Consider the following 26,905-nt stretch of genomic DNA (forward strand, 5'->3'; position numbering starts at 1 on the left):
GAAGATTGGAGATTGGGTTGCCGATTCTTCAGGGCAAATCATTACAGGTTTATCTGGCACAGACTTCAGAATCTAGGGTTTCAGGGTCCCTGCCACTATCATTATCAACCCTTAAGTCCCATTCCAATTTTCCGGATCCCATTCCTTTCTAATCAGTGTCCTCACTTTAACAGTGGACACCCTGAAAGGTTGGGAATTTAGTTTATGTTGTAATTCAATCACTCACACAATGAGATTCTGGGTCTGGTTTTCAGAAATCTTGTCTGTGGCTACATGAAATAAGATTTTCTTTCAGGGCACACATAGAAACTTTCACATTCTTCATGTATCTCTTAAATTGGGAATTTGAAGCTTAGAACTCATCCCTTTCTTTTACAACTGTATTCAGCATATTTAAGAACATCATTATACCTTTTAACTCTACAAAACTCTGTTAAGGTGTCAAAAACACTTTCACCCAGAGATTGCCTCTTATAAGCATTTGAGTAGCCATATCTGGTAGTGATATTTTGCATATCTCTGTTGCCAACTCATGCCATGGACTATCAGTGCCATCTTGATTGTTGGAAATAAGAATCATTAGTGCCTTTGAATCTAATCAGGTTAGAGAATCAATTCCAAAAATCCCAGAACCAATTCAGAAATCTCATCCTTAAGATTCTGTTTCCCAAAACCACTTCCATTATCAAAGCTGTATTACTCAGGTCCCTAGGGATACAGAACTGACAAGATACATACTATATAAATATTATGTGATTTTTATAAGAATAGACTCATGCAACTGTGAGTTTAGGCAAGTCCAAATTCCGAAGGGCAGGTTGTAAGCTGGGAACTCTGAAAAAGGTTTTTGATGCATTCCCTGGGATAAGTAAGCTGGCTGAAGTAGAGATAGAAATTATCTCTTCTGCCTGTTGAAATCATCACTTCTCCTTTTAAAGACTTCATCTGATTGGATGAGACTTCTTTCATTGTTGGAGTCAATCTCAGTAGATTGTCGATGTAATCAGCCATAGATGCAATCAACTTACTGATGATTCAATTCTATAAAATGTACTCACAGTAATAATCAGGCCAGTGCTTATTTAACCAAATACCTGGACTATAACCTAGCCAAGTTGACACATGAACTTAACCATAATAAGGATATACAGAGAAACCAAAGAAAGGAAAAAAAAACTCTGAAAAACAATAATACATTTAAGATTGTGAGGAAGGAAGAGAATATCACAAAAAAGACTTGTTAAAGAGTGGCCAAAGAAATAGAAGAAAAACATGAAGACAGAAGCCATTAGGAAAGTGTTTTTAAGCAGTGTGGTCAACAAGGATAAATGCTGAAAAGAGGATAAATAACATCAGTACTGAAATTTTCTGTTCGTAGTTCACTATTAAAAGTGTTGTATTTGTGAAATGTAATAAGGTCAACATACATGGGTTTGAAATGGGATGGGAGTACATAAGTGTGTACAAGTATAGACTATACTGCTTTTAGAAATTGTGATGGGAAATTGTTGTGTTGTGTTTTGTTTTGTTTTCTGCGCTGGGCAGCTCCCCTACAGGGGGGACACCCCTGCGTGGCAGGAGACTCCTTGCACACATCAGCGCTGCTCGTGGGCCAGCTCATCACATGGGTCAGGGAGGCCCTGGGTTTGAACCTTGGACCTCCCATGTGGTAGGCAGACGCCCTATCCGTTGGGCCAAATCCGCTTCCTGGGAAATTGTTTTAAATGGACTTAATTCAGTTTGGTCATGCACACTCTTTAGATTGTATCTGAAAGATAGCAGTAGCCATTGAAAATATTTGATTTGATGTAGGTAAAGATGAAGTACTTCACACAACCTTATTATTAGGTTATAATGAAAACAATTTCTGCTACATATGCAGGTATTTATTAAATACACATTTATTTGTAATCACAAAACCTTTCATGTAATCTGTTCTGTAAACTCTTTAAAGTTCTGTGTTCTTTTAAGTGCTCTATAAACTTGCATGAAAGATTTACTCGAAGCAAAAACAATGATACTCCAGCAGCAGATTTCTGTTAACTTTATAATTAGCGTCAGATGACTAGAAATCCTGAGCCAAAAATTCTCAAAACATGCTCTCTTAGACCAGCAGCATCAGCTCTACCTGTGGACTTGTTAAAATTTCGACCCCACCCAAGATTTACTCAAAAACTCTGGGACTGAGCCCAAGCAATTTTTGTTTTAACAAGCTTCCCAGGTTTTCTGAATGTGCTGTAAACCCATGATTAGCTTCAGGCACATTCTTGAAGATAAAGGCTCTTGCCTTAGCTGGTTGTTTGGCTTCCTCGTGAAAAGGTAGGAAATACCTCTCATATTTTAGGCAATTCACGTATCATAAATACCTTTAATTTCACCAGTGACAGTCCATTTCTAACATTCACCATGCCGTTAAGGTAGGAAATACCTCTCATATTTTAGGCAATTCACGTATCATAAATACCTTTAATTTCACCAGTGACAGTCCATTTCTAACATTCACCATGCCGTTTAACAAGTCACAGATTTCACCAATAAATCTTGATTTTCCAATTAGTAAATTTTTACATTGATGATCGTGATCTACATATGGATAATGGAAGTGTTTACAGTAAGTACCTCTGGAGTCTGGGCTTCCCAAGTAGAATTCTAGCTGAGCACCTCGTGCATTCTTTATTAGGCTGTTAAAGTTAAGACTGTAACTTAAACTCATACACACACAAATATCGTACTATGTGTGTGCCAAACAATTTTAAAGTAAATTACAGGCATTGTGACAGAAGGGAAGGAGACAGGGAAAAATGTTCCTCGATGGGGAGGAGGAAGGAGAGGCAGAGAGAGAGTGAGAGAGGTGATGGTTGATTTGAGCACGTCTAGTGGCTGAGAGAAAGAAGCAGGCAAGAGTGCAGAAAATGATGATTAAAATAGAGATTTATGGAGTATTTTCAGGCATTGTTAATGACGCAACTTTGCTTTAAAAAAAACTTATTAAGGAGAGATTGAAAAATTTGTCTGAAATACATGGATCTTATTTAAAAATTCATACTATACTCTTGATTGTTATTGCCCCCTTGTGGTAGAATTCCCACAGTTTATGAAATTACTCCTTCTACTGGGACTGGTGTTGTAAAATTTAGCTAAAGATTGCCATCTGCTGGCCTAATGAGGTATGTGCGTGCAAAGATGGGGGTGTGGTTAGTAAAATCCTCGTATTGATAAAATCTGAGGACTAGAAATACCCTTGGTATTTTCTGCTAATTATCCCATTGTAAAATTGAACATTCTTTATAATCTCTGTGTCTTTTGATTTTGAAGATATTACTGACAGTGATTACAATTTGTATGTATGGATGTGCCTAAAAAACAAAACAAAACAAAGCAGAATGTGGGCTCTCTCTGCCTAGAGGAGCCTACACCAAATCTTGTGTATTTCCATCTTTCCCATTTCTCAGCAAGCGCTGTTCTTTCCCCCATTTCCCAAATAAATTCTTCTTACTGGCATAACTAAAAATAAACAAACAAAAAACAATGTGGCCACCCAATGTTTTCATACAAACATGCAGAAAATATGCTTTTGGTTTGTGAGCTTGAAGAGCCTGTTCTTTGTGACCACCTCTTTGATGGAAGGTTGGCTTGACGCTTTTGTTCAAAACAAGAATCTGGTTTTTATAGCCTAGACTAGTCTTCTTTTCTAAACAGTGTACTAATAAGATACGGGTTTGTGCTTTTTTTATGTTTTAGATATTACATTTGTCCTCAATGAGGTTTTAAAACCAAAACCATTACATTCTCAATGTTTGTCATTTAATAAATATTTGCTGAACACTTAAATCCCAAACTCTAATGTATCCAAGCACTGCCTTCAGATCATCTTACTTCCTACCAGGGAAGATAACAGGAAAACAAATGATGTTAGCTTTGGGAGTATAAGAGAAAAAAGGAGTTGGAGTATAGGCTCAGATATACAGCCCCAAGATCATTCATTGGAAGACTAGAGGTATGGAGAAGGCTACATTTAAATCTTGACGTAGAGTCAGAGTTAAGAACCCATGGTTCAGGATTCAAGAACCAAAGGCAAGAAATGGATGTGGCTCAACCAATTGGGCTTCCATCTACCATATAGGAGGTCCAGTGTTCACAGCCCAGGGCCTCCTAGTGAGGATGAGCTGGCCCATGCGGAGTGCCAGCCCACGCGGGAACGCCACCCACTCAGGAGTGCCGCCTGCGTGGGAATGCTGCCCAGCGCAGGAAAGCCACCCCGCGCAGGAGAACCAGGTGACGTGGAGAGCTGGCACAGCAAGATGACACAACAAGAGACACAGAGGAGAGAAAATAAGACGATGTAGCAGAACAGGGAGTTTAGGTGACACAAGAGAGTAATCACCTCTCTCCCATTCCGGAAGGTCCCAGGATCAGTTCCCAGAGCTGCCTAATGAGAATACAAGCAGACACAGAATAACACACAGCAAATGGACACAGAGAGCAGACAATGGGGGGAACAGGGGTGGGGGTGGGGGGATAAATAAAAAATAAATCTTTAAAAAAAAAGAAAGAAAAAAAGAAAAAAGAACCAAATGTCCAGACAGGTGAAGGGAATAACCCCTTAAGTTCTATCATTCATCCATTCAGCAAGAGCTTTTTAGATGCAGCTTCTTATGTGTCAGCAATTATGCAAAGTCCTCAGGAAACAAAGAGGAAAGTCCTTGAGTTGCTTGTAGGGAGGGGATGAGTGTGACCAGAACCCTTTAGTGGAGCATTGTGGAGAGGCAGCCATTGTTAAACCTGCTGTGACTTGCCTTCTCCTAATAATTTTGGATCTTTTACCTTCATAGTTAAAAGAACATTCTCCGACTTCCAGAAAGATGGCAGACTAGAAAGACATGGGACTCTCTTCTCTCCCAGAAAAAATAGCTAGAGGACAGGCAGAAATGGCCTGGAAAAAAATCTTCTAGGGTTTAGGACACCATGGGAAGGCTGGACACCACCCAGAAGAGAGAGGGACAAACTAGTAAAAGAACAGCAAACCAATCCCAAAGAAAAAATAAGGAAAGAAATAATAACGAGTAGTGAAAAATAAATGAAATGGATAACAAGAAAACAATAGAGAATGTCAACAAAACCAAAGGCTGTTTCTTTGAGAAGATCAATAAAATTGACAAACTCTTAGCTAGACTAACAAAGAAAAAAAGAGAGAAAATGCAAATAAATACAACCAGAAATGAAAGGGGGAATTAATGACTGACCCCACAGAAATAAAAAGGATCGTAGGAGGATATTATGAGAAACTTATGCCAACAAACTGGAAAACCTAGATGAAATGGACAAATTCCTAGAAATACACAAACAACCAACAGTGACACTACAAGAAAGACAAGAACTTAACAAACCAATCACATTTAAAGAGATTGAATCTGTCATCAAAAATCTCCCAACAGGGAAGCAGATTCGGCTCAAATGATAGAGCATCCGTCTACCACATGGAAGGTCTAGGGTTCAAACCCAGGGCCTCCTGACCTGTGTGGTGAGCTGGCCCGTGCAAGGAGTGCCGTGCCACACAGGGGTGTCCACCATGTAGGGGAGCCCCACATGCAAGGAGTGTGCCCCATGAGGAGAGCCGCCCCACGCGAAAAAAAGCACAGCCCACCCAGGAGTGGCACGACACACACGGAGAGCTGACACAGCAAGATGATGCAACAAAAAGAGACACGGATTCCTGGTGCCACTAACAAGAATAGAAGCAGACACAGAAGAATACACAGCGAATGGACACAGAGAACAGACAATGGGGGTGGGGGGGAGGGGAGAGAAATAAATAAAAAGTAATTCTTAAAAAATAAAAAATATATATTAAGAAAAAATCTCCCAACAAAGAAAAGTCCAAGACCAGATGGCTTCACAGGTGAATTCTACCAAGCATTTCAAAAAGAATTAATACCAATCCTATTTAAACTCTTCCAAAAAATTAAAGAGGAGAGAAAATTACCCAACACATTTTATGAAGCCACCATCACCCAAATAACAAAGCCAAATAAAGACACTACAAGAAAAGAAAATTACAGACCAATCTCTCTAATGAACATTAACAAATTAAAGGAGAAAAACCACATGATCCCCTCAATTGATGCAGAAGAGGCATTTGACAGACTCCAGTACCCTTTCTTGGTAAACACGCTTCAAATGATAGGAATAAAAGGAAAATTCCTGAACATGATAAAAGGCATATATGAAAAACCCACAGCCAACATCATACTCAATGGGGAAAAGTTGAACACTTTCCTTCTAAGATCAGGAACAAGACAAGGATGTCCATTATCACCACTATTATTCAGTATTTTCCTAGTATTCTACCTAGAGCAGTTAGGCAAGAGAAAAAAAATAAAAGGCATCCAAATCGGAAAAGAGGAAGTAAAACTCTATTTGCAGATGACATGATCCTATTAATATATTTAGAAGATTCTGAAATGTATACAACAAAGCTACTTGAGCTAATAAATGAGTTCAGCAAAGTGGCAAGATATACAATCAATGAGCAGAAATCAGTAATGTTTTTCTACACTAGTATTGAACAATTTGAGGAGGAAATCGGGGAAAATTCCATTAACAGTAGCAACAAAAAGACTCAAATACCGAGGAGTCAGTTTAACCAAAGAAGTATAGGATCTATATGCAGAAAACTGCAAAGCAATGCTAAAAGAAAACAAGATCTAAACAAATCGAAAGACATTCCGTGTTCATGGATTGGAAGAATAAATACCATGAAGATGTCAATCCTACCCAAACTGATTTATAGATTCAATGCAATACTGATCAAAATTCCAAAAACTGCGTAGGACAGAGTGTAAACTATAATGTAAACTATGATCCATGGTTAGTGGCAATGCTTCAATATGTGTTCATCAATTATAACGAATGTATCAGAAGAATGTTAATGTGGGGAAAATGGCTCTCGCGCTCAGTCTCGCAGTGCCGACAAGACGGGTAAGTGTCGATGTCTTCGTACTGCCAGGAAACTCCGTAGCCACCTATGGGACCAGAAGTGGAATGACAAACAGTCCAAGAAAGCCCATCTGGGCACAGCCCAGAATGTCAACCCTTTTGGAGGCGCTTTCCATGCAAAGGGGATTGTGTTGGAAAAAGTAGGGGTTGAAGCCAAACAGCCACATTCTGCCATCAGGAAGTGTGTCAGGGTACAGCTGATCAAGAATGGGAAGAAAATCACAGCCTTCGTACCCAGTGATGGTTGTTTGAATTTTATTGAGGAAAACGATGAAGTTCTGGTTGTTGGATTTGGTCGCAAAGGTCATGCTGTTGGTGACATTCCTGGAGTCCGCTTTAAGGTTGTCAGAATAGTCAATGTCTCTCTTTTGGCTTTATAGAAAGCAAGAAGGAAAGACCAAGATCATAAATTTTGATGATGCAGAGCAAGCAGTAGTAATAAATTTTCAAATGCCAAAAAAAAAATGTGAGGAAAATGTGGGAGGTATGGGGAGGGGCATATGGGAATCCCCTATATTTTTATGTGACATTTGTATAATCTAAGTATCTTTAAAAAAATGTACCACACTAATGAAGGATGTTGTTAATGTGGGAAATTGTGGGAGGTAGAGGGGGTGGGGCATATGGAAATACCCTATATTTTTATGTAACATTTGTGTAACCTAAAGTTTCTTTAAAATAAAAAAACCCAACAGCCTACTTTACAGAAAAAGAAAAGGCAATTACCAAATTCATTTGGAAGGAAAAATACACCTGAATAGACTAAAAGCATTCTGAAACAAAGAAGAGCAATGTGGGAAGACTATCACTACCTCACCTTGAAAAATATTACGAAGCTACAGTGGTCAAAACAGGATAGTACTGGCATAAAGATAGACACATTGATCAGTGGAATAGAATTGAGAGTCCAGAAACAAACCCTCACCTCTATGGACTACTGGTTTTCAATCATGTTAACAGGACAAAACAGTCCCTTCAACAAATGGTGCTGGGAGAACTGGATATCTATATTACCAAAAGAATGAAAGAGGACACTTATCTCACTCCCTATACAAGAATCAAGTCAAAATGGATCAAAGACCTAAATATAAAAACCAGCACCATAAAACTACTAGAAGAAATTGTAGAGAAACATCTTAAAGACCTTGTGGTAGGCAGTGGTTTCTTGAACCTTACAGCTAAAGTGTGTGCAAAAAAAAGAAAAAATAGATAAATGGGACCACCACAAAATTAAACACTTTTGCACCTCACAGGGCTTTGTCAAAAGCTGACTCAATGGGAGAAAATATTTGGAAATCACGTCATGTCTGATAAGGGTTTAATATCCATGATAAATAAATAGGTGTTACAACTCAACAATAAAAAGACAAATAAGCCGGTTAAAAATAGGCAAAAGAGGGAAGCGGATGTGACTCACTTAGGCTCCCATCTGCTATATGGGAGGCCCTGGGTTCACTTCCCAGGACCTCCTTGTAAAGGCAAGCTGGCCCATGCCTGCGGAGAGCTGACGGCCCGTGCCCGTGGAGAGCTGGCACAGCAAGATGACCCAACAAAGGGAGACAAGCAGACACAGAAGAACACACAGCAAATGGACACAGAGAGCAGACACCCGGGGTGGGGCGGGGGGAATAATTAAAAAATAAAATCTTCAAAGAAAAAAGGGCAAAAGACTTGAATAAACAATTGTCCAAAGAAGAAATACAAACAGAAAGAAAAAAGAAAAACACATGAAAAAATATTCAGCCTCACTAATGATTAGGGAAATGCAAATCAAAACGACAACGAGATCATTTCACACCTATCAGAATGGCCACTATTAAAAAGACAAAGAACTACAAGTGCTGGAGAAAGAGGAACACTTATTCCTATCCACTGTGGAGGAAGGTTGTGGGAGTTCCTAAAGAACTTGAATATAGACTTGCCACGTGACCCTGCAATACCATTACTGGGTATATAACCAGAAGAACTGAGATCAGTGACATGCACAGACATCTACACACTGATGTTCATAGCGGCGTTATTCAAGATTGCCAAAAAGATGGAAACAACCCAGGTGCCCAGCAACTGATGAGTGGATAAACAAACTGTGGTGTATTCACACAATGGAATATTATGCAGCTCTAAGAAGAAATGAAGTCATAAAGCATCTGACAATATGGATGAACCTGGAGGACATTATGTTGGGCAAAGTAAGCCAGACACAAAAGGACAAATACTTTATGATTGCATTACTATGAACCAAATATATTGTGTAACGTATTATATGATTCCATTTATATAAAATAGAAATATAAATCCATTTATAAAGATGGGGAAAAAAGCATATGCTCTGAAGGCAGATTGGATTCAGATTCCAGCTTCACCAGTAACCTGCTTTGCAAGTTTCTTAACCTTGTCTTAACTTCTCTTGCATCCATTTCTTTATCAATAAAAATGGAAATAACGGCAATACCTACTTTATAGGGAGGTTGTAAAGATTAAAGAGATACATGAAAAGCTCTTAGAACAATGTTGGCATATAGAAAACAACATGACAAAGACCTGTGCACCTACCATCTACTTAACATGTCTTAACCTTTAGCATATTTGCTTCCAATTTTTAAGTTTAAAAAAAACACAAAACACAATATTGTAACCCACTTTATCCTCCCTGATAATCTCCTCCCTTTCCTCTCTAAAGTAATCACCCTTTTGAGGATGGTGTGAGTCCTTGCCATACATGTTATTATACTTTCACTATGTCTGTATATGTACATAAACAATATATAGTATTTTTTTAAAAGAGAGTTTATTTCTTTCCCCTTCCTCCCCACCCCCGTTGTCTGCTCTTGTTGCTTGTTCTTATTTGTTGTCAGCTGCATGGAAATCTGTTTCTTTTTCTTTTTGTAGCTGTTCTGTTGATGAACATTTATTTTGTTACCCATTTCCCACTTTTACAAATAGTTCTATGTTCTGTGGTGTTCTGAAGTCATCCCAGATCTGTACCTGAACCTGCTTTCTTTGGGAGAAAAAGATTTTTGGCTACTGACTCAATTTTTTGAGTGATTGTTATTCTATTCAACTTTTCTATTTCTTCTTGCATCATCTTTAGATATTTATGTTTTTCTAGAAAAAATTGTTCATTTCAAATTTATTGCCATAAAGTTGTTTATATAATTCTCTATCACTACTCTTTTCTTTTGTAGCAATATTTATCATGCCTTCTCATGCTAAAGGTTTATTTCTTTTGTCAAAGTTTACAAAGAACTAACTACTTTTATTGTTGATCTTTTTTATTTTTTTTTTTCAGTAATTTCTGCTTTAATTATTTCTTCTACTTTTGGGGAGATTTATTCTGTTGTTGTTTTGGGTCTGAGTTGAGCACTTATTTATATTCAGTCTCTTATTTTTTTTCACCATGGTGTAAATTTTCCCTCTAAGAACTGCGTCAGCTGTATTTCACAACAATATATACATACTTTTATTATTATTCAGTTCTCAATATTCTGCATTTCCATTGAGATTTCTACTTTAACCCATAAATTATTTAGGTGTGGGCTTTTTGATTTCCAAACAAGTCTGTATTCATTTTTACACTATCTTTAAATTGTAGATTTCTTATTTCTGTGGTCAGAGAACATGGTCTATGTGGTTTAAGTTCCTTGGGAACCCTCAACCTCACCCACAGGATGTTTCACTCAAGCTCCTGAGTACTCCCACCACCTTTGCCCTAATGAAAACACATGCCAGTGAAATTGCTGGCCATCAGCCACCAAACAGGGATGCCAAACAGATGGTCCTGCATTTCCATGAAATTCCCCAGAGGTGGAACACATGGTAGAAGGCATTGAACATCTCCCCATGCGCCCCCTGCCAAGCTAGATTGCTCTGCTGCTCCTATGAATGTGAAACCTAATATTCTCGGTTATAGCCAGATCTGAAGAAGAAAGCAGGCATTAGTCAATGACTCACCCAGAACTTCTCTGCTATTGGTAGTTGAAGGGCAACCGCTCCTAGATGTTTTTCACTTAACTTACACATGGATAAAGTAGGGCAGGACTGTCAATCTCTATCAGGGCTATCCTTGTCCTCACAGCACAGTGTAGGAAATGTTGGTAGGGAAGGCAAGTGGACATGTCTGAGGAGGCTGTGCTGGCCTCTCAAAATGTTGAGTACTTAATGTAGTCTATTGTGTTTTGGCTGTTTCCTTGGAGTCATGAAAAATTTAAGCCCCAAAGCCACAGTTTCAGGAAGTTACCCTCAGTCCTTATCCCAGACAAGAGAAAACCCAGTGTTGGCCCCCTAAATAGGTTGTAAGTTTCCAGGAACCAGAGTTGGGCAAGATTGATCTGTGAGCAGCATGGTGTCATCAGTTTGAAGGAACCAGACAGAGGGAGAATTTTGAGAAAGGGCAATCAGAACATAATTGAGGACACCAGAAAAGAGCAAGAAGGTCTAAAGTAGAGATTGGGAGACTGTGGCAGTTTGAAATTATTTATGAATTCCAAAAAGAAAAAAGATATTTGATTATGCTTGTAAACTGGTCTGTTCCTCTCGGCATGATACCATTTGATTGTATTAGATTCAGCTGAGATGCCTTTGATTACATTCTCTTAAGATTAGGGTGACTCAGTTTAAGTACTCATCCCCTTTGTGGGCTATATAAATGGATGCTCAATCTAGGAGACACAGAAGTAGATAGACAGATACATAGAGGGAGGGTGCTCCATGGACACGGAAGAGGATCCTGCGGCCCCTGGAAGAGAGATAAGCTATTCACCTGGTGGTTTATGCTTGACCTTGTGATGAGAACAGAGTAGCTGAGCTTGGAAAGAAACAAGCCCTCCAGCCTACTGCTGAGACCAGAAGGAGCTGGGACCGCAGAGCCTTGAGAGGAAACAGGAAGGCTGAACCCTGGCAGATATCGCCTGCCATCTTGCATCAACATGTGCCAACAGACTTTGGGTGAGAAAATACCTCTTATGGTACCTTGAGTTGGACTCTCTAGGACCTTGTAACTGTAAGCTTTTACCCCAAATAAATGCCCTTTATAAAAAATTAACAGATTTCTGGTACTTTGCATCAGCACCTCTTTGGCTGACTAATGCAGATACAAGGATCAAAAGAATTCTCTCGGTTTGGGATTTATAGCCTTTATTTCTTATTGTGGTAAAATATGTATATAACATAGAATTTACCATTTTAGCCATTTTTAAGGTACAATTTATTAATCACATCTAAAATGTTGTACAACCACATTTTATTTCCAAACTTTTTCATCACCCCAAAAAGAAACTCTCTACCCATTAATCAGTAACTCTCCCTCTCCTTCCCCCTACTCCCTACCTCCACTCCCCACTGGTTATCTCAAATACGCTTCCTGCATCTATGAATTTGCCTATTCTTGATATTTAGTATAAGTAGAATCATACAATATTTGTCTTTTTGTGACTGGCTTGTTTAATTCAACACGATGTCTTCAGGGTTCATCCACGTTGTAAAATGTATTAGAACGTCCATGACCATATACCTTTGGCCAGCTTATATTTTTAACTTTTTAAACACTGTTTTCTGAGGATTTTTTTCAGTAGGTGAGCTTACCTGATTGACATTTATAGATATGACTTAGTTCTGTATCACATTTTATGGTCTACTTTCTGTTTTTAAGGATTCAATTGGCTTGTATCTTTAAAGAGTGTATATTTCTTTGCTTGCTTTATTTTACATGTTACTTATAATTTAGGAAAATTTGTATTCTGTTTTTAGCTCTTCTGGTGTTTCTCTATGTAACTATAGCTTTAAAACATGTACTTCAAGAAGTGAACTTGGCTCAATGGATAGAGCATCCGTCTACCACATGGGAGGTCCACGGTTCAAATCCAGGACCTCCGTGACCCATGTGGAGCTGGCCCATGCACAGTGCTGATGCACACAAGGAGTGCTGTGCCATGCAGGGGTGCTCCCCACGTAAGAGAGCCCCATGCGCAAAGAGTGCACCCGGTAAGGAGAGCTGCCCAGCGTGAAAGAAAGTCCAGCCTGCCTAGGATTGGTGCCACACATGCATCTTGCTGACACAGCAAGGTGATGCAACAAAAAGAGACACAGATTCCTAGGCCGCTGACAATAATAGAAGCAAACACAAAAGAACACACGACAAATGGACACAGAGAGCAGACAACTGGGATTGGGTGGGGGGGTAGGAAGGGAGAGAAATAAATACAAAATACATAAACCTTAAAAAACAAACAAACATGTACTTCAACCTTTATTTCTTTATACCATATCTGTTTATTCCCCACTACAAGCAATGACAAAATTACCATATTACTAATCATCCCATATCTTTACCCCACTGTATGTCAGCCAAAGGGGTGCTGATACAAAATACTAGAAATCTACTGGCTTTTATAAAGGGTATTTATTTGTGGTAGGACCTTACAGTTACCAGGCCATAACGCGTAATTTACTTCCCTCACCATTCCACTGCCATGTGTTGGAGCAAGATGGCTGCCGACATCTGCATGCGTCCAGGCTTCCTGGGTCCTCTGTTCCTGGGGCTTGCCTTTCTCTGGGCTCAGCTGCTCATTCTCTGGTCTCTGCAGCTGTGACTATCAGGCGAATGGCTCCTCTTTCTTCCCAGGGCCTTCTCTCTTTCCTCACGACAATCTCTTCTGTGTGCTTACTTCCCAGGGCTCCAGCTCAAAACTCCAACCTCCCTTCTCTGTGGTACAGTTTCTCTGTGAGTCCCTCCACCAAGGGGGCTGACATCCTACTGATGTGGCCCAATCAAATCCTTAATCATTATTTAATCAAGTAAAAGTACAACCTCTGAATCCAGTATACTCTATTATGCCCAGAGGAAAAGACCAGTTTACAATCATAATCCAATATTTCTTTTTGGAATTCATCAATAATATCAATTTGCTCTACCCACCTAATTGTAATCATTTAGATTATTATTCTTAGTTTTTCTAGTAATTAGCACTGTACTTTTGAATATACTTCTATTTCTCGTATTTGATTTATTACTTTGTTACCTTGAATGTTAAATATACTTAAATGATACAGAATTTCTACTTGGGTGATGGAAGAGTTCTGGTAATGGATGGTGGGGAAGGTAGTACAACATTGTGAATGTGGTTAACACCATTTATATATGTGAATGTGGTTGAAAGAATGTATATATATTACTAGCGGTTCTCCAGAATGTATTTGCCAGGTGCAGTGGATGTGTCACAATGATGGAAGAGTTTGTTGATGTGGGAGGCCTACTAGGCTAATTGTAACACAGGCAGTCAAGCCTGACCAACTAATTTGATATTCCAGAGAAACCACACCAGAGCCCAGCCAAGGTCATGCCCTTACTACTTACTCACACACAGAACCCAGTGGAGGCAGGCCAGGGGGTACATTGCACCCTACTCCGCGCCACCAGACAGACATGGTCAGCTTTTATAAGGTTACAGACAGTGGGCCACAAGGGTTACTAGTTAACAATTACCAGACCCCATGATTATCATCACAGGGGTCCCTTCGATGCTTACATCCAAACCCCCTGTTTATGAGGGTCAGGTAGCTGGCCAGACCAGCCCATCCAGGGCCTCAGGTTCATGGAAATGGTGTTCCATCTTCATCTTCCTTACAGGACTGTAGTTAATAGTTCAATTAGAAGAATATCCTTTCATCAGTTGTAACAAAGGTACCACACGCTAATGCAAGGTGTTAATAATGGGTGGGGAGGGAAGCACACTTGGCTCAACGGATAGAGCATCTGCCTACCACATGGGAGGTCCAGGGTTCAAACCCAGGGCCTCCTGGCCTGTGTGATGAGCTGGCCCACATGCAGTTCTGATATGCGCAAGGAGTGCCATGCCACACAGGGGTTTACCCCGTGTAGGAGAGCCCCATGTAGGAGTCCGCCCCATAAGGAGAGCCACCCCTTGTGAAAGGAAGTCCAGCCTGCCCAGGAGTGGTGCCACACACAAGGAGAGCTGATGCAGCGAGATGACACAACAAGGAGAGACACAGATTCCCAGTGCCGCTGACAAGAATGCAAGTGGACACAGAAGAACACACAGCGAATGGACACAGAAAGCAGACAGCTGGGTGTGCTGGGGGGGAAGGGGAGAGAAATAAATAAAAATAAATCTTAAAAAAAAAGGATGGGGAGGTACAAGGGAACTCTGTATTTTATGCATGATTTTTATGTAAACCTACAACTCCTTTAATTAAAAATACATATTAAAAAAAAAAAAGATGGGGAAATCAACTTCCCTTCACCACCTCCCATCTTTTTGCACCTCCCTTTCTTGGTTTTGTTAATTTTATTACTTTTGCTGGCATAGTTTATAACATTGACATTCTCAACAATAAAGACTGGAAGCATGGGCTGTGGGGCCGGACTGCCTGGGTTAGAATACTGGCTTTATTGTTTTGTAGCAGCATGACCTTAACCAAATACTTAACAGATATTTCTATTTCCTTATCTTTAAAACGGGTATAGCAATAGGCTGTGCTCCACAGGCTGGCATGATAATCAAGGCATTTCATTAGAACAGTGCCTGGCACATGGTAAGCCTATAGCATATGTCAGATCTTGTACTGACAATTATTACAAATCCTATGCCCAGGATCGTTTTCATCTTAGTCCTTCATTTCAACTGGTTTCCATGTTCAGTGTGTCCATTCATCAATTCGGTGGCTGAAATTCATTCTTTAATAGTTTCTTCAAAAGGTGCTAATGGGAATTATATTTTCAAATCATTTGATGGCCTTTACTTGAAAGAAGTTTTGATTATTAAAATAAAGCTGTTACTGAGCATTTATTAAATCACTAATATCTATATTTAATATATCATTGGAACCTCATAATAATGCCATAAATTAAATACTGTTAACCTCCCCTTTTACAGATGAGAAAATTAGGGTATGGGCAAGTCACACTTCGCTGCCACTGTGCTACTGTTGTCTACTGCTGAAGTTGGCTGTGGAGAAATGCGGGCCTGGATTGTTTCCCCTAAAGGAGTCTTGAACTTTCTGCCTGGATATTCAAAGAATTCTATATATTTGAAGTTCAATAAATTTCAATGGGATATATTGTTAGCAGAGTGCTTTGGATTCTGGGCTTCCAGTTTCTTGGCTATGTAGCATAAAAGAATTTAAGGGGAATCAGACATGGCTCAACTGATAGAGAATCCACATACCATATGGGAGGTCCAGGGTTCAAATCCAGGGCCTCCTGGCCCATGTGATAAGCTGGCCCACACAGCTGCCACATGCAAGGAGTGCCCTGCCACACGGGGGTGTCCCTCACATAGGGGAGCCCAACGTGCAAGGAGTGTGCCCCACATTGAGCCGCCCCACACGAGAAAAGCACAGCCCACCCAGGAGTGGCGCCGCACACCCAGAGAGCTGACGCAGCAAGATGACGCAATAAAAAGAGACACAGGTTCCCTGTGCTGCCGAGAATGCAAGCAGACACAGAAGAACACACACTGAATGGACTCAGAGCAGACAACAGGGCAGCGGAGGGTGGGAGAGAAATAAATAATAAAATAAATCTTAAAAAAAAAAAAAATTTAAGGACACACCGTAGTGGAGGCAGGGGAGTAAAGAGTTTGTTAAGAAACAAGAAAAGAAAAACAGTACACAGCCCTACATGTGGCTGCAGCATGCTGCAGGGTGAGGCCCGCAGGTGGGGCCCCAGGTTAGGCCTTTTTAAGACCTTTCCTCTCCCCTTTCCTATTGTTGGGGAGGGTCTCAGCTGTGTGCTGCCCTGACTGGTTGCCCCACCTGTTAGCTCTCAAAGGACCGATGGTGAGGCCTTTTGTTTTGGAAGTTTCCAAACGGGATCTCCTGGTCAGGGTCTAGGTGGGGTCTTTCCAGCTTTGTTCTTAGGAGCAGCGGGTTTCTTGGCAGAATTTCGCAGCCATGGTCTCTGCCGGGCCTCAGCTGTGACTCATCTTCCCTCTTCCTGTATTAACCTGACTCAATACCATAGAGATTATTATCTGTCAGTTTCTCTTGGGACAGTGTATGCCCTTTCAATCAGTAGATTCAAGTGTTGTTTTATTTATATGAAGTTTTCTTGGATTCTACTCTGCATATTCTTTCTGTTATATTTGTTATAAACGTGCTGTATATTCTTTGTCTTCTGTATTTATAATTTAATCTCAAATTATTTTTAATTTTTTTGACTATTTCAGTTTTTTTAAATTAGAGAAGTTGTGAGTTTACAAAACAGTCATGCCTATCATACAGGATTACTTCAAAAGGAAAAATCCCCTACTTTTAAATTTTTTTTAAAATTTCCATTTCATTTTGCTCACTTTTCTCGAGATAGCCTTCGTATGTCTTGCTGTGTTTTTATACTTTCTGTGCTTCCTTTTTCGAATGTGGCTTTATGTCTATGACTTTTTTCTTATTTTCTGACTTGTATGAGCTTGTTTTTCATTTCCTTCTGTTGTCTCATCATTTCTTTTGCTTTGAGACTGTTTTTAAACTATTTTATTAAGTGATTTGAATTCATAGCCATATGTTTGGTCTGCTCTGTGAAACATTTTGGGGACAGGAATTTATTGTTCTGTCATTTGCTTCTTCTATTCCTTTCCTTCTTTGTCTTGTATACTTGCTTTGTAGATTTCATGCTTGTTTTCTTCTGATTCTCAGTTGTTACTCATCACTGAGTGAAAGGAGTTTTTTCTCAACCAACTATTTGCAGGAAACAACTAGAGCAGAGAACTGAGCTAGTGGTGAAGCTGCTTGCGGTAGAGTTGTGTGTGAGAAAAAGGAAAAAAAAGTGAGACAGAAACAAAGAGACACATACACAGATTGGTTTAGACTAAACATCTGCCTAGCAACTACGGTAGTGGTTATAGAATCTCTATTTCATCAACAGACTGCCTCCAACAAAGATAGCATTTTTAAAGATTTTATCATTTGGCCCTACTTGCCTTCTCTTTCATGATGCCATACAGAGTCCTGAGAAATTCCCACAGCTTGTACCCCTTAAAGGGGTTGTTATTTTTTCGTTTTTTGTTGTTTTTTTTTAGTTTTGACAAACATACCATAGTAATGTAGGAGGCTAACAATAAGGGAATCTGAGTGAGGTGTGTACAGGAATTATCTGTACTGCCATTGCAACTTTTCTGTAAATCTAAAATTATTCCAAAATAAAGTTTTTGTTTTTTTAATTCTGGGGACAGAAGGATAAAAATGTTGCCCTGTACTGCTGTACACCTTTTGTTAGGGCTCAGTTGATCCATTTCTTTACCATTGAGAGAGCAGAAAGCAGAGGATTAAGAGTGAATTCTCAGTCAACTATTCAAGCCACTTAATCTCCCTGAATTTCATTTCCCTCATTTGCAAAAAGGGAATCAGTGTTGCACTATGAAATGGTGAATACTCTACAGTATTAGGCATTTTTATATATGTCACAGTGAGAGGATGAGGTCAGATAATTTTCCAAAACTGTCTAGAAAATTAAGCAAAATCACAAATTGCCTTTCATTTTATGCCTCTCCTCCCAAAATCCAAATTTAAACAATTCTTTAGGAAAGGGTGTTGCACTATTCGTCAAAAGTAATAAACATGCTCTCTGTCTCCTCAACTTGGGACTTTTTTCTAAGAAGTACTGTAAACCAGAAAGAAAAAGAAGAATGTAATCTGACAGAGATAGATAAATATTCATATCAACGGCCAATGGGTATATGTGTCTTTAAAAGAGTAAAATAGTGTCACATATCTGTGATATGCCAGCTCTGTTCGGCAGATATAGCAGACACTGATAGTATCTCATTTAGGTAACAGACATTATTATTCTCTTTTTTACAAATAAGGAAACTGTAACTCAAAGAAGTTAAGTAACTTTCCCATTATTTAGCTGGTAACTAAGCTTGAATGCAAATCCATGTTGGCCCAATCCGAAAGTCTGATTTCTTTTCATCATACAACTTTCTCCAAAAGAATATAAAAAATAAGACAAAAGAATATAGATATCTCTTTATTGTGTCTTTATTTTGAACATTTTTCCATTAACTACTTTTTATTTTCTGTTCTTTTAGTGTGATAAGTACAAGACTGGAGTTATCGATGGGCCTGCATGTAATAGCCTTTGTGTTACAGAAACTCTTTACTTTGGAAAATGCTTATCAACCAAGCCCAACAATCAGGTATGGACATTATGAATAAACATTATAGATTTATAGTGCCCTCTTAATTTTACCTTAAACTAAAAGCATTATTAAAAGACTTCTTGAATCAGAGCTTTAGTATATTATATATATATATTTCAATTTTGTATGCTTTGTTTAATTCATTCAACAGATATTTATTGATCCCCTGTTCCAAATATTGGTGTAGTTACTCAGACTACAGTGATGAGTAGCACAGATAAGATTACTTCACTTAATAAGGACCTTACATTTTTCTGAGGGATGTAAGGGAGTGCAAACAGTTGACAGATAAAGAAATAAACAAGATAATTATAGAAAGTGGCATGTTCTAAAAGGGAGATGCACAGCGTAAAGTGAAGGAGAATGCAGGGGGTGGAGAGAGTCGATATGTATATGAGAAAAGGTGATCAAGGAAGACCTTTCTGAAACATTTGAGCTCATACCTGAGTGAAGAATTAAACTACGGGCATGGATAAAGGACAGGAGGAGGTAAGTTACAAAAGAACTACCATTGGCTAACAAGCATGATGAAATAAATGTTCCACCTCATTTACCACCAAAAAAATATAAAGAAAAACCATAAGATTCTATTGGACTAGTAGAAAATACAACAAAACATCAACTCTGGTTATCATTGGACATGGAATATTCTGTGATTTTTAAGTTCATCTTATTCCTTTATATTATTTCTGAAATTCCAATATAAATATTCACTACTCTTAAATAAATTTTAAGTATTTTTTAAGTTGACCATACTAATCCTGTTTAAGAGGATTTCTGAAAGTCCAGCATTTGAGGTCCACTACATGCCAGGCGCTGTTGGAGACATTGGGAGAGGCCATGGGGAACCAGACAGACAAAGCCTCTGCCCTCGTGTGCCGAGTGTTCCAATGTGGGAGAAGACAGCTAATAAATGAGTCAATAAAGAAATAAACTGATTAGTAAGTAAGATATCAGCCAGTGCTAAAAACTATGAAGATAATAAAATAGGGTAACTGATTAGAGAGTGATCTGGGGTGGAGGACAATCTGTTCTGAGGTGACTTCTCAGCTGAGACTTGAATCATGTGAAGGAACCAGCCAAATGAAGGTCTGGGGAAGAGCGCTTTCCAGTCGGAACCGAGAGCAAATGAAGCAGGTCATGAAGCAGGAACAAGCTTGGTAGGTAGGTTCAAGGAACAGAAAGACCAGTGTTGCTGAGACATAGGGAATGAGTGAGTATATGAGACCAGGTTAGAGGCATCGGCCAGGCCAGCTTAGAGCCTAGCAGGCAATGGTCAGGGCTTAGGACCTTACTCTAATTGAATTTAATCTATTGGAGGGATTGAAGCAGGGGAGTGAAATCATCAACTTTGTTTGGGCTAATATACTTGATATGACACTATTTGCTCTATATGGAAGAGTCTAGCTTAGTGGTTAAGGCCATGAATTCTGAGGTTAGACTGCGTGGGTACAGTTGCTGGCATTGCCATTTACTGTGCTGCTTTTTCAGCAAGTTAATTCACTTCTCTCTGCTTCAGTTTTCCAGTTGGTAAAACCAGAATAATATCTACCTCATAGTATTGCCACAAGGATTAAAATAATAAACTAGTAGACCATTGTACACAGTAAGCATTTTGTAATGTGTGATAAATTGCTAGATTGTTAATAGTAATTAATTCTGGGAAGAGAGAGTAGGGAAATGGAATGTGAATTACCTTTGCTTTTGCCTTACATCCTTCTGTGTAGTTTGGCTTTTAAAAATATATTAGGGGGGAAGCAGATGTAGTTTAACCACTTGGGCACCGGCCTACCACATGGGAGGTCCCAGGTTTGGGTCCTGGTACCTCCTGAAAGAAGACAAGCAGATGCCACCTCCTGCCGCAACAGAGCTAGTCGCCACACCTGCCACAACAAGCAGAGGCCACAAGCCAGCAGACGCCACAGCCCACAGGGAGCATATGTGGCTCAGGCCATTGGGCACTCGCCTCTCATGGGAGGTCCAGGGTTCAACAAATTTGCTCTGCTGTGCCCCAAGAGCCTTTCCAGGCCAGCAATTAGAGAAGCAAACCATCTGAGGAAGGGGAGATAAAGAAAGAAAAATAAAGTAAATTTAAAAAAATATTAAATAAATATGGGGGAGTTCATTAAATAAATAAATATGTAGCTCAAGTGGTTGAGCGCCTGCTTCCCATGTACGAGGTCCCTGGTTCAATCCCTGGTACCTCCTAAAAAAAAAAAAAAACAAATAAACCAACTTCTATCTATACATAGAGAGATAGATATATAAATATATATCTATATAAAAATACATATCAGGTGCTGGAGCAGGTAGAACTCATTGGTTGAGTGCCTCCTGTGCATATACGAAGTCCCAAGTTAATTCCCCAGTACCTCCTAAAAATATATATATAAATCTTTTAGATGGCAGATTAGAAAGACATGGGACTCCCTTCTCTCCCAGGACAGACAGAAACAGCCTGGAAAAAAATGTTCTAGAGTTTAGGAAACCAGGGGAAGCCTGGACACCACCCAGAAGAGAGAGGGGCACAAGAAAAAATACTCTCGACAGAAAGACTGAGTAGAAGCTGCACCCTATGAGTAAACAATTTTGAATTCTCTGGCCTTAGGCCAACAGCTACAAAGCAGACCACAAGGTTCTACCTCCCCAGGAAACGGGAGAGAAGGATGCAGCCTACGGCTGATTTAACTTTTGGCCAACAAATTTGCTCTGCTGTGCCCCAAGAGCCTTTCCAGGCCAGGTAGGGCCGTGCCATTGTCTGCCCTGGGAGCCTGCACGGGACTAGAGAGACCTGACCCCCTCAATCACCCTCCCTACTGACCGGGACTCATTACTGAGGACCCAGAGGGGAAAGGAATTATTTCCTACCTAGGAAAAGGGAAGGGGCTTCTAGCAAACATTGAAGAACAGTCTCTAAGAAAGTTTGAATTTCGAGGCATTTAGCCTTCAGGCAGGATCCTTTGTCACTCTTTTGCAGTCTGTGTTGCAGTGAACACACTCATCAGGCTTTGAGCTGGGAGGGCTGCTGAAGAACACCATCTCTGGAGGGCCAAGGAAGTGCATGTGAAGAAATTTAAAAAGTAAATAAGAGAGGCTTTTTCCTGCCTTTCAGCCTCCCTCCTCAAGGCCCTTGGAAGTGGGTCTGCAAACCATTACTGGATCCATGGCCCAGATTTGAGCAACTAAACAGGAACAATCGTAAAAGACCTAGAGTAGGTTGAACCAAGAATCAAAGGACAGCAGTAATACACAGCCTCCCACCACTAAGTCCTTAGGAAAGAGAAAAATTGAGCATCAGAGTAAACTCACCATCATAATCAGATGCCTATACATCAGCAAAAAATTACAAACCGTACTAAGAAAGGGGAAGAAATGACCCAAGAAAAGGAATATATTAAAACCCCAGATGAGACACAGGATTTGAGACAAGTAATCAAGAGTCATACAAATATCCAAAATCAAATCAATAAGTTGAAAGACAATATGGCTAAAGAGATAAAGGATACCAAGAAGACACAGAGCAAGCACAAAGAATTTGAAAACCTGGATAGAAAAATAACAGAGCTCATGGGAATGAAAGGTACAATAGGTGAGATCAAAAACACATTAGGGGAAGCAGATGTGGCTCAAGTGATTGGACTCCTGCCTACCACATTGGAAGTCCCTGGTTCAGTTCCCGGTGCCTCCTGAGAAGAAAGCAAGCTGGCATGATGGGCAGGCATGGTGAGCTGATGCAACAAGATGATGCCACAAGAGACACAGGAAGAAAAACATGATTGACCCAGCAAAGCAGGGAGCAGAAGTGGGTCAGGAATTAGGTGCCTCACTCTTACATTGGAGGTCCTGGGTTTGGTTCCCAGTGCCTCATAAAGAAACAAGGAAGACAGACACAGAAAATGCAGACAACAAGGGGATGGAGAGAAAGAAATCAAATAAATCCTTAAAAACACACACACACACATTAGACCAGATACAGAGTTCTACATATTGTGTGATTCCATTTATATAAAATGTAAATAAAAATCAATTCATAAAGATGAAAGATTAGTTGTTATGTAAGTGTGAGGAAGGAATGCTATGGGGTTTAGAGTCTTTCTTTTTGGAGAAATGAAATTGTCTTAGAATTTTTAAGATGATGAATGTACAACCTTGTGATTATACTAAAAGCCATTGATTATACACTTTGGATAGAATAACCAGAAACAGCACCTATGTACAGTGAGGGAAGCATGGAGAGATTGAGAGGTGCAGAATTTTCTTGTTTGTTTCTTTGTCTGATTTTTTGTTTATTATTATTATTATTATTGAAATAATGAAAATGCTCTAACAATGATTGAAGTGATGAATGCACAACTATGTATAGCAAATACTATTGATTGTACACCTTGGATTAATTGTATGCTTTATTAATATGTATCAATAATATTGATTTAAAAAGTTAGAGGCATACAATTTATCAATAGAGCAGACTCGAAATGCTAGAAGAAAGAATAAGTGATACAGAAGACAGAACAGCTGAAATTGAAGAGAGACAAGAATGGGGGAAAAATGGTGGGGGCACAGGGAGTTAAATGATAGCACAAAGCACAACAAGGTACATGTGATGGGTGTTCCAGGAGGAGAAGACAAGGCAAAAGGGGCGGAAAGAATATTTGAGGAAATAATAACTGAAAATTTCCCAATTCTCATGAAAGAAATGAATTTACAAGTCCAAGAAGCAAAGCATACTCAAATCAGAATAAATCTGAATAAACCTACCCCAAGATACATGCTACTCAGAATTTCAAATACCAAAGATAAAGAGAAAATTCTGAGAGCAGCAAGGCAGAAGCAAACTATCACGTACAAGGGATGCCCAGTAAGACTTAGTGTAGATTTTTCATCAGAAACCATAGCAGTGAGAGGACAGTGGTGTGATATAATGAGGATACTGAAAGGGGGAAATTGCCAGCCAAGAACACTTTATCCAGCAAAACTGTCCTTCATATGTGAAGGTGAGTTTAAAATATTCAAAACAGTAACTAAGAGAGTTCATAAAAAAGAATCCACCTTTGCAGGAAGTATTAAAGGGAGCTTTATAGCCTGAGAAAAAAAAGACAGAAAAGAGAGAGGGTTGGAGGAGAATGTAGAAGGCAAGAATAGAAGAAAGGATGACCAAAAGAGTGAGAAGACAGATCAAAATAAGATATGACATATGAAAACCAAAGAATAAAATGATGGAAATAAATAATGCATTTACAGTAATATCAATAAATATGAATGGATTAAACTCCCTAATGAAAATATATCCTGACAGAATGAATTAAAAAAACATGAGCCATCCATATACTGCCTAGAAGAAACTCCCCTTAGACCCAGGGATACAAACAGGCTGAAAGTGAAAGGTTGGGAAAAGATACTGCACACAAACAGTAACCAAAAAAGAGCAGGGGTAGCTGTACTAATATCGGATAAAACAGACTTTAAATGCAAAAAAAGTTATGAGTTATAGAAAGCCATTATATATTAATAAAGCAACAATTCACCAGAAAGAAATAACAGTCATAAATATTTATGTACCAAATCTGGGTGCCCCAAAATACATGAGGCAGGGAAGCGGATTTGGCCCAACAGATAGGGCATCTGACTACCACATGGGAGTTCCAAGGTTCAAACCCAGGGCCTCCTGACCTGTGTGGTGAGCAGGCCCACATGCACTGCTGCTGCACGCAAGGAGTGCTCTTCCATGCAGGGGTGTCCCCCGCATAGGGTAGCCCCACGCGCATGCAGTGCACCCCATAAGGTGAGCCACTCAGCATGAAAAAAGTGCAGCCTGCCCAGGAATGGTGCCACACACATGGAGAGCTGACACAGCAAGATGATGCAACAAAAACGAGACGTAGATTCCAGGTGCCACTGATAAGAATACAAGCAGACACAGAAGAACACACAGCGAATGGACACAGAGAGCAGACAACTGGGGGGGGGGGGGCGGGCAGGAAAGGGGAGAGAAATAAATAAAAAATCTTTAAAAAAAAAAAAGAAAAATCTTTGCCCAATACAAAATATTAAAAAAACAAAACAAAACACTACATGAGGCAAACTCTGGCAAAACAAAGGGAGAAACTAACATCTCTACAATAATAGCTGGAGACTTCAGGACACCACTCACTCCATTAGATATAACAACTAGACAGACGCTCAACAAGGAAACTGAGAACTTGAGCAATATGATGAATGAGCTAGACCCAACAGACATATACAGAATGTTGTACCCAACCTCAAGGTTATACGTTTTTTTCAAATGTTCATGGATCTTTCTCCAGGATAGACCACATGTTATGTCACACGGCAGCTCTCAATAAATATAAAGATTGAAATTATACAAAGCACCTGCTGAGATCATAATGGAACAAAAGTGGAAACCAATAATAGGAAAAAAGTAAATTCACAAATGGGTGGAGGCTGAATAATATACTCCTAAAGAATCAGTGGATCAAAGAAGAAGTTGCACGTGAAATTAGTAAATATATTGAGACAAATGAAAACAAGAACACAGTTTATCAAAACTTATAGGATACAGTGAAGGCAGTGCTGAAAGGTAAATTTATAGCCCTAAACTCCTATATAAAAAAGGAGAAAGAACTAAAATCAAAGGTCTAACTGAACAAATGGAGAAACCAGAAATAGAACAGCAAATCATTCCCAAAGCAAGCATAAGGAAAGAAAAAATAAAAATTAGAGCAGAAGTAAATGACATTGAGAACAAAAAACAATAGAGAAAATCAACAAAACCAAATGCTTGTCTTTTAGAAGGTCAATAAAATTGACAAACCCTTAGCTAGACCAACAAAGAAAAAAAGAGAGAAAATGCAAATAAAATCAGAAATGAAAGGGAGAAGTTATAACTGACCCCACAGAAATAAAAAGAATTATAAGAGGATATTATGAGAAACTGTATGCCAACAAACTAGACAAACTAGATAAAATGGACAAATTCATAGAAACATACAACCTATATTGACTCTACAAGAAACACAAGAACTTAACAAACCAATCACTTTTAAAGAGATTGAATCGGTCATCAAAAATCTCCCAGCAAAGAAAAGCCAAGCACCAGATGGCGTCACAGGTGATTATACCAAGTATTTCAAGAAGCATTAACAGGGAAGCAGATGTGGCTCAAGCAATTGGGCTACCATCTACCATATGGAAGGTCCAGGTTCGATTCCTGTGGCCTCTTGGTGAAGGCAAGCTGGCCTGAGCAGAGAGCTGGCCCACATGGAATACTGGCCTGCATGGCGAGCTGGTCCAGGTGGAGTGCTGGCCTGTGCTGGAGTCCTGGCCTGCACAGCAAACTGACCTGAGCAGAGAACTGGCACCGCAAGATGATGCAACAAAAAAAGAGACACAGAGGAGACACAATAAGAGACACAACAGACCAGGGAAATGAGGTGGCACAAGAGATTGAGCACCTCTCTCCCACTCTGGAAGTTCCCAGGATCAGTTCCTGGTGCTGTCTAAAGAGAAGACAAGCAGACACAGAAGAATGCACAGTGAATGGACACAGAGCAGACAATGAGGGGTGGGAGGAGAAATAAATAAATAAATCTTTAAATTAAAAAAAAGGAAGTATTAACACTAATCCTGTTTAAACACTTTCAAAAATTGAAGAGGAGGGGGAATTACCCAACAGTTTATGAAACCAACATTACCCTAATACCAAAGCCAGATAAAGATACTACAAGAAAAGAAAATTACAGGGAGCGGGCGTAGCT

General features: G+C 39.5%; 1 protein-coding gene across 1 annotated transcript in view; it reads left to right on the top strand.

Annotated features, from left to right (window-relative positions):
- The window catches only part of DIPK1A (divergent protein kinase domain 1A), a 159,294-nt gene that overhangs the window by 122,703 nt on the left and 9,686 nt on the right, over positions 1–26,905 (top strand). Inside the window, exon 3 of the mRNA XM_004455593.5 lies at positions 19,038–19,145. Within this exon, the coding sequence (XP_004455650.1) occupies positions 19,038–19,145 (108 nt within the window). The remainder of the gene's footprint in view (positions 1–19,037; positions 19,146–26,905) is intronic.

The sequence above is a fragment of the Dasypus novemcinctus genome, chromosome 9, assembly GCF_030445035.2.
Source record: "Dasypus novemcinctus isolate mDasNov1 chromosome 9, mDasNov1.1.hap2, whole genome shotgun sequence".
Classification (NCBI taxonomy): domain Eukaryota; kingdom Metazoa; phylum Chordata; class Mammalia; order Cingulata; family Dasypodidae; genus Dasypus; species Dasypus novemcinctus.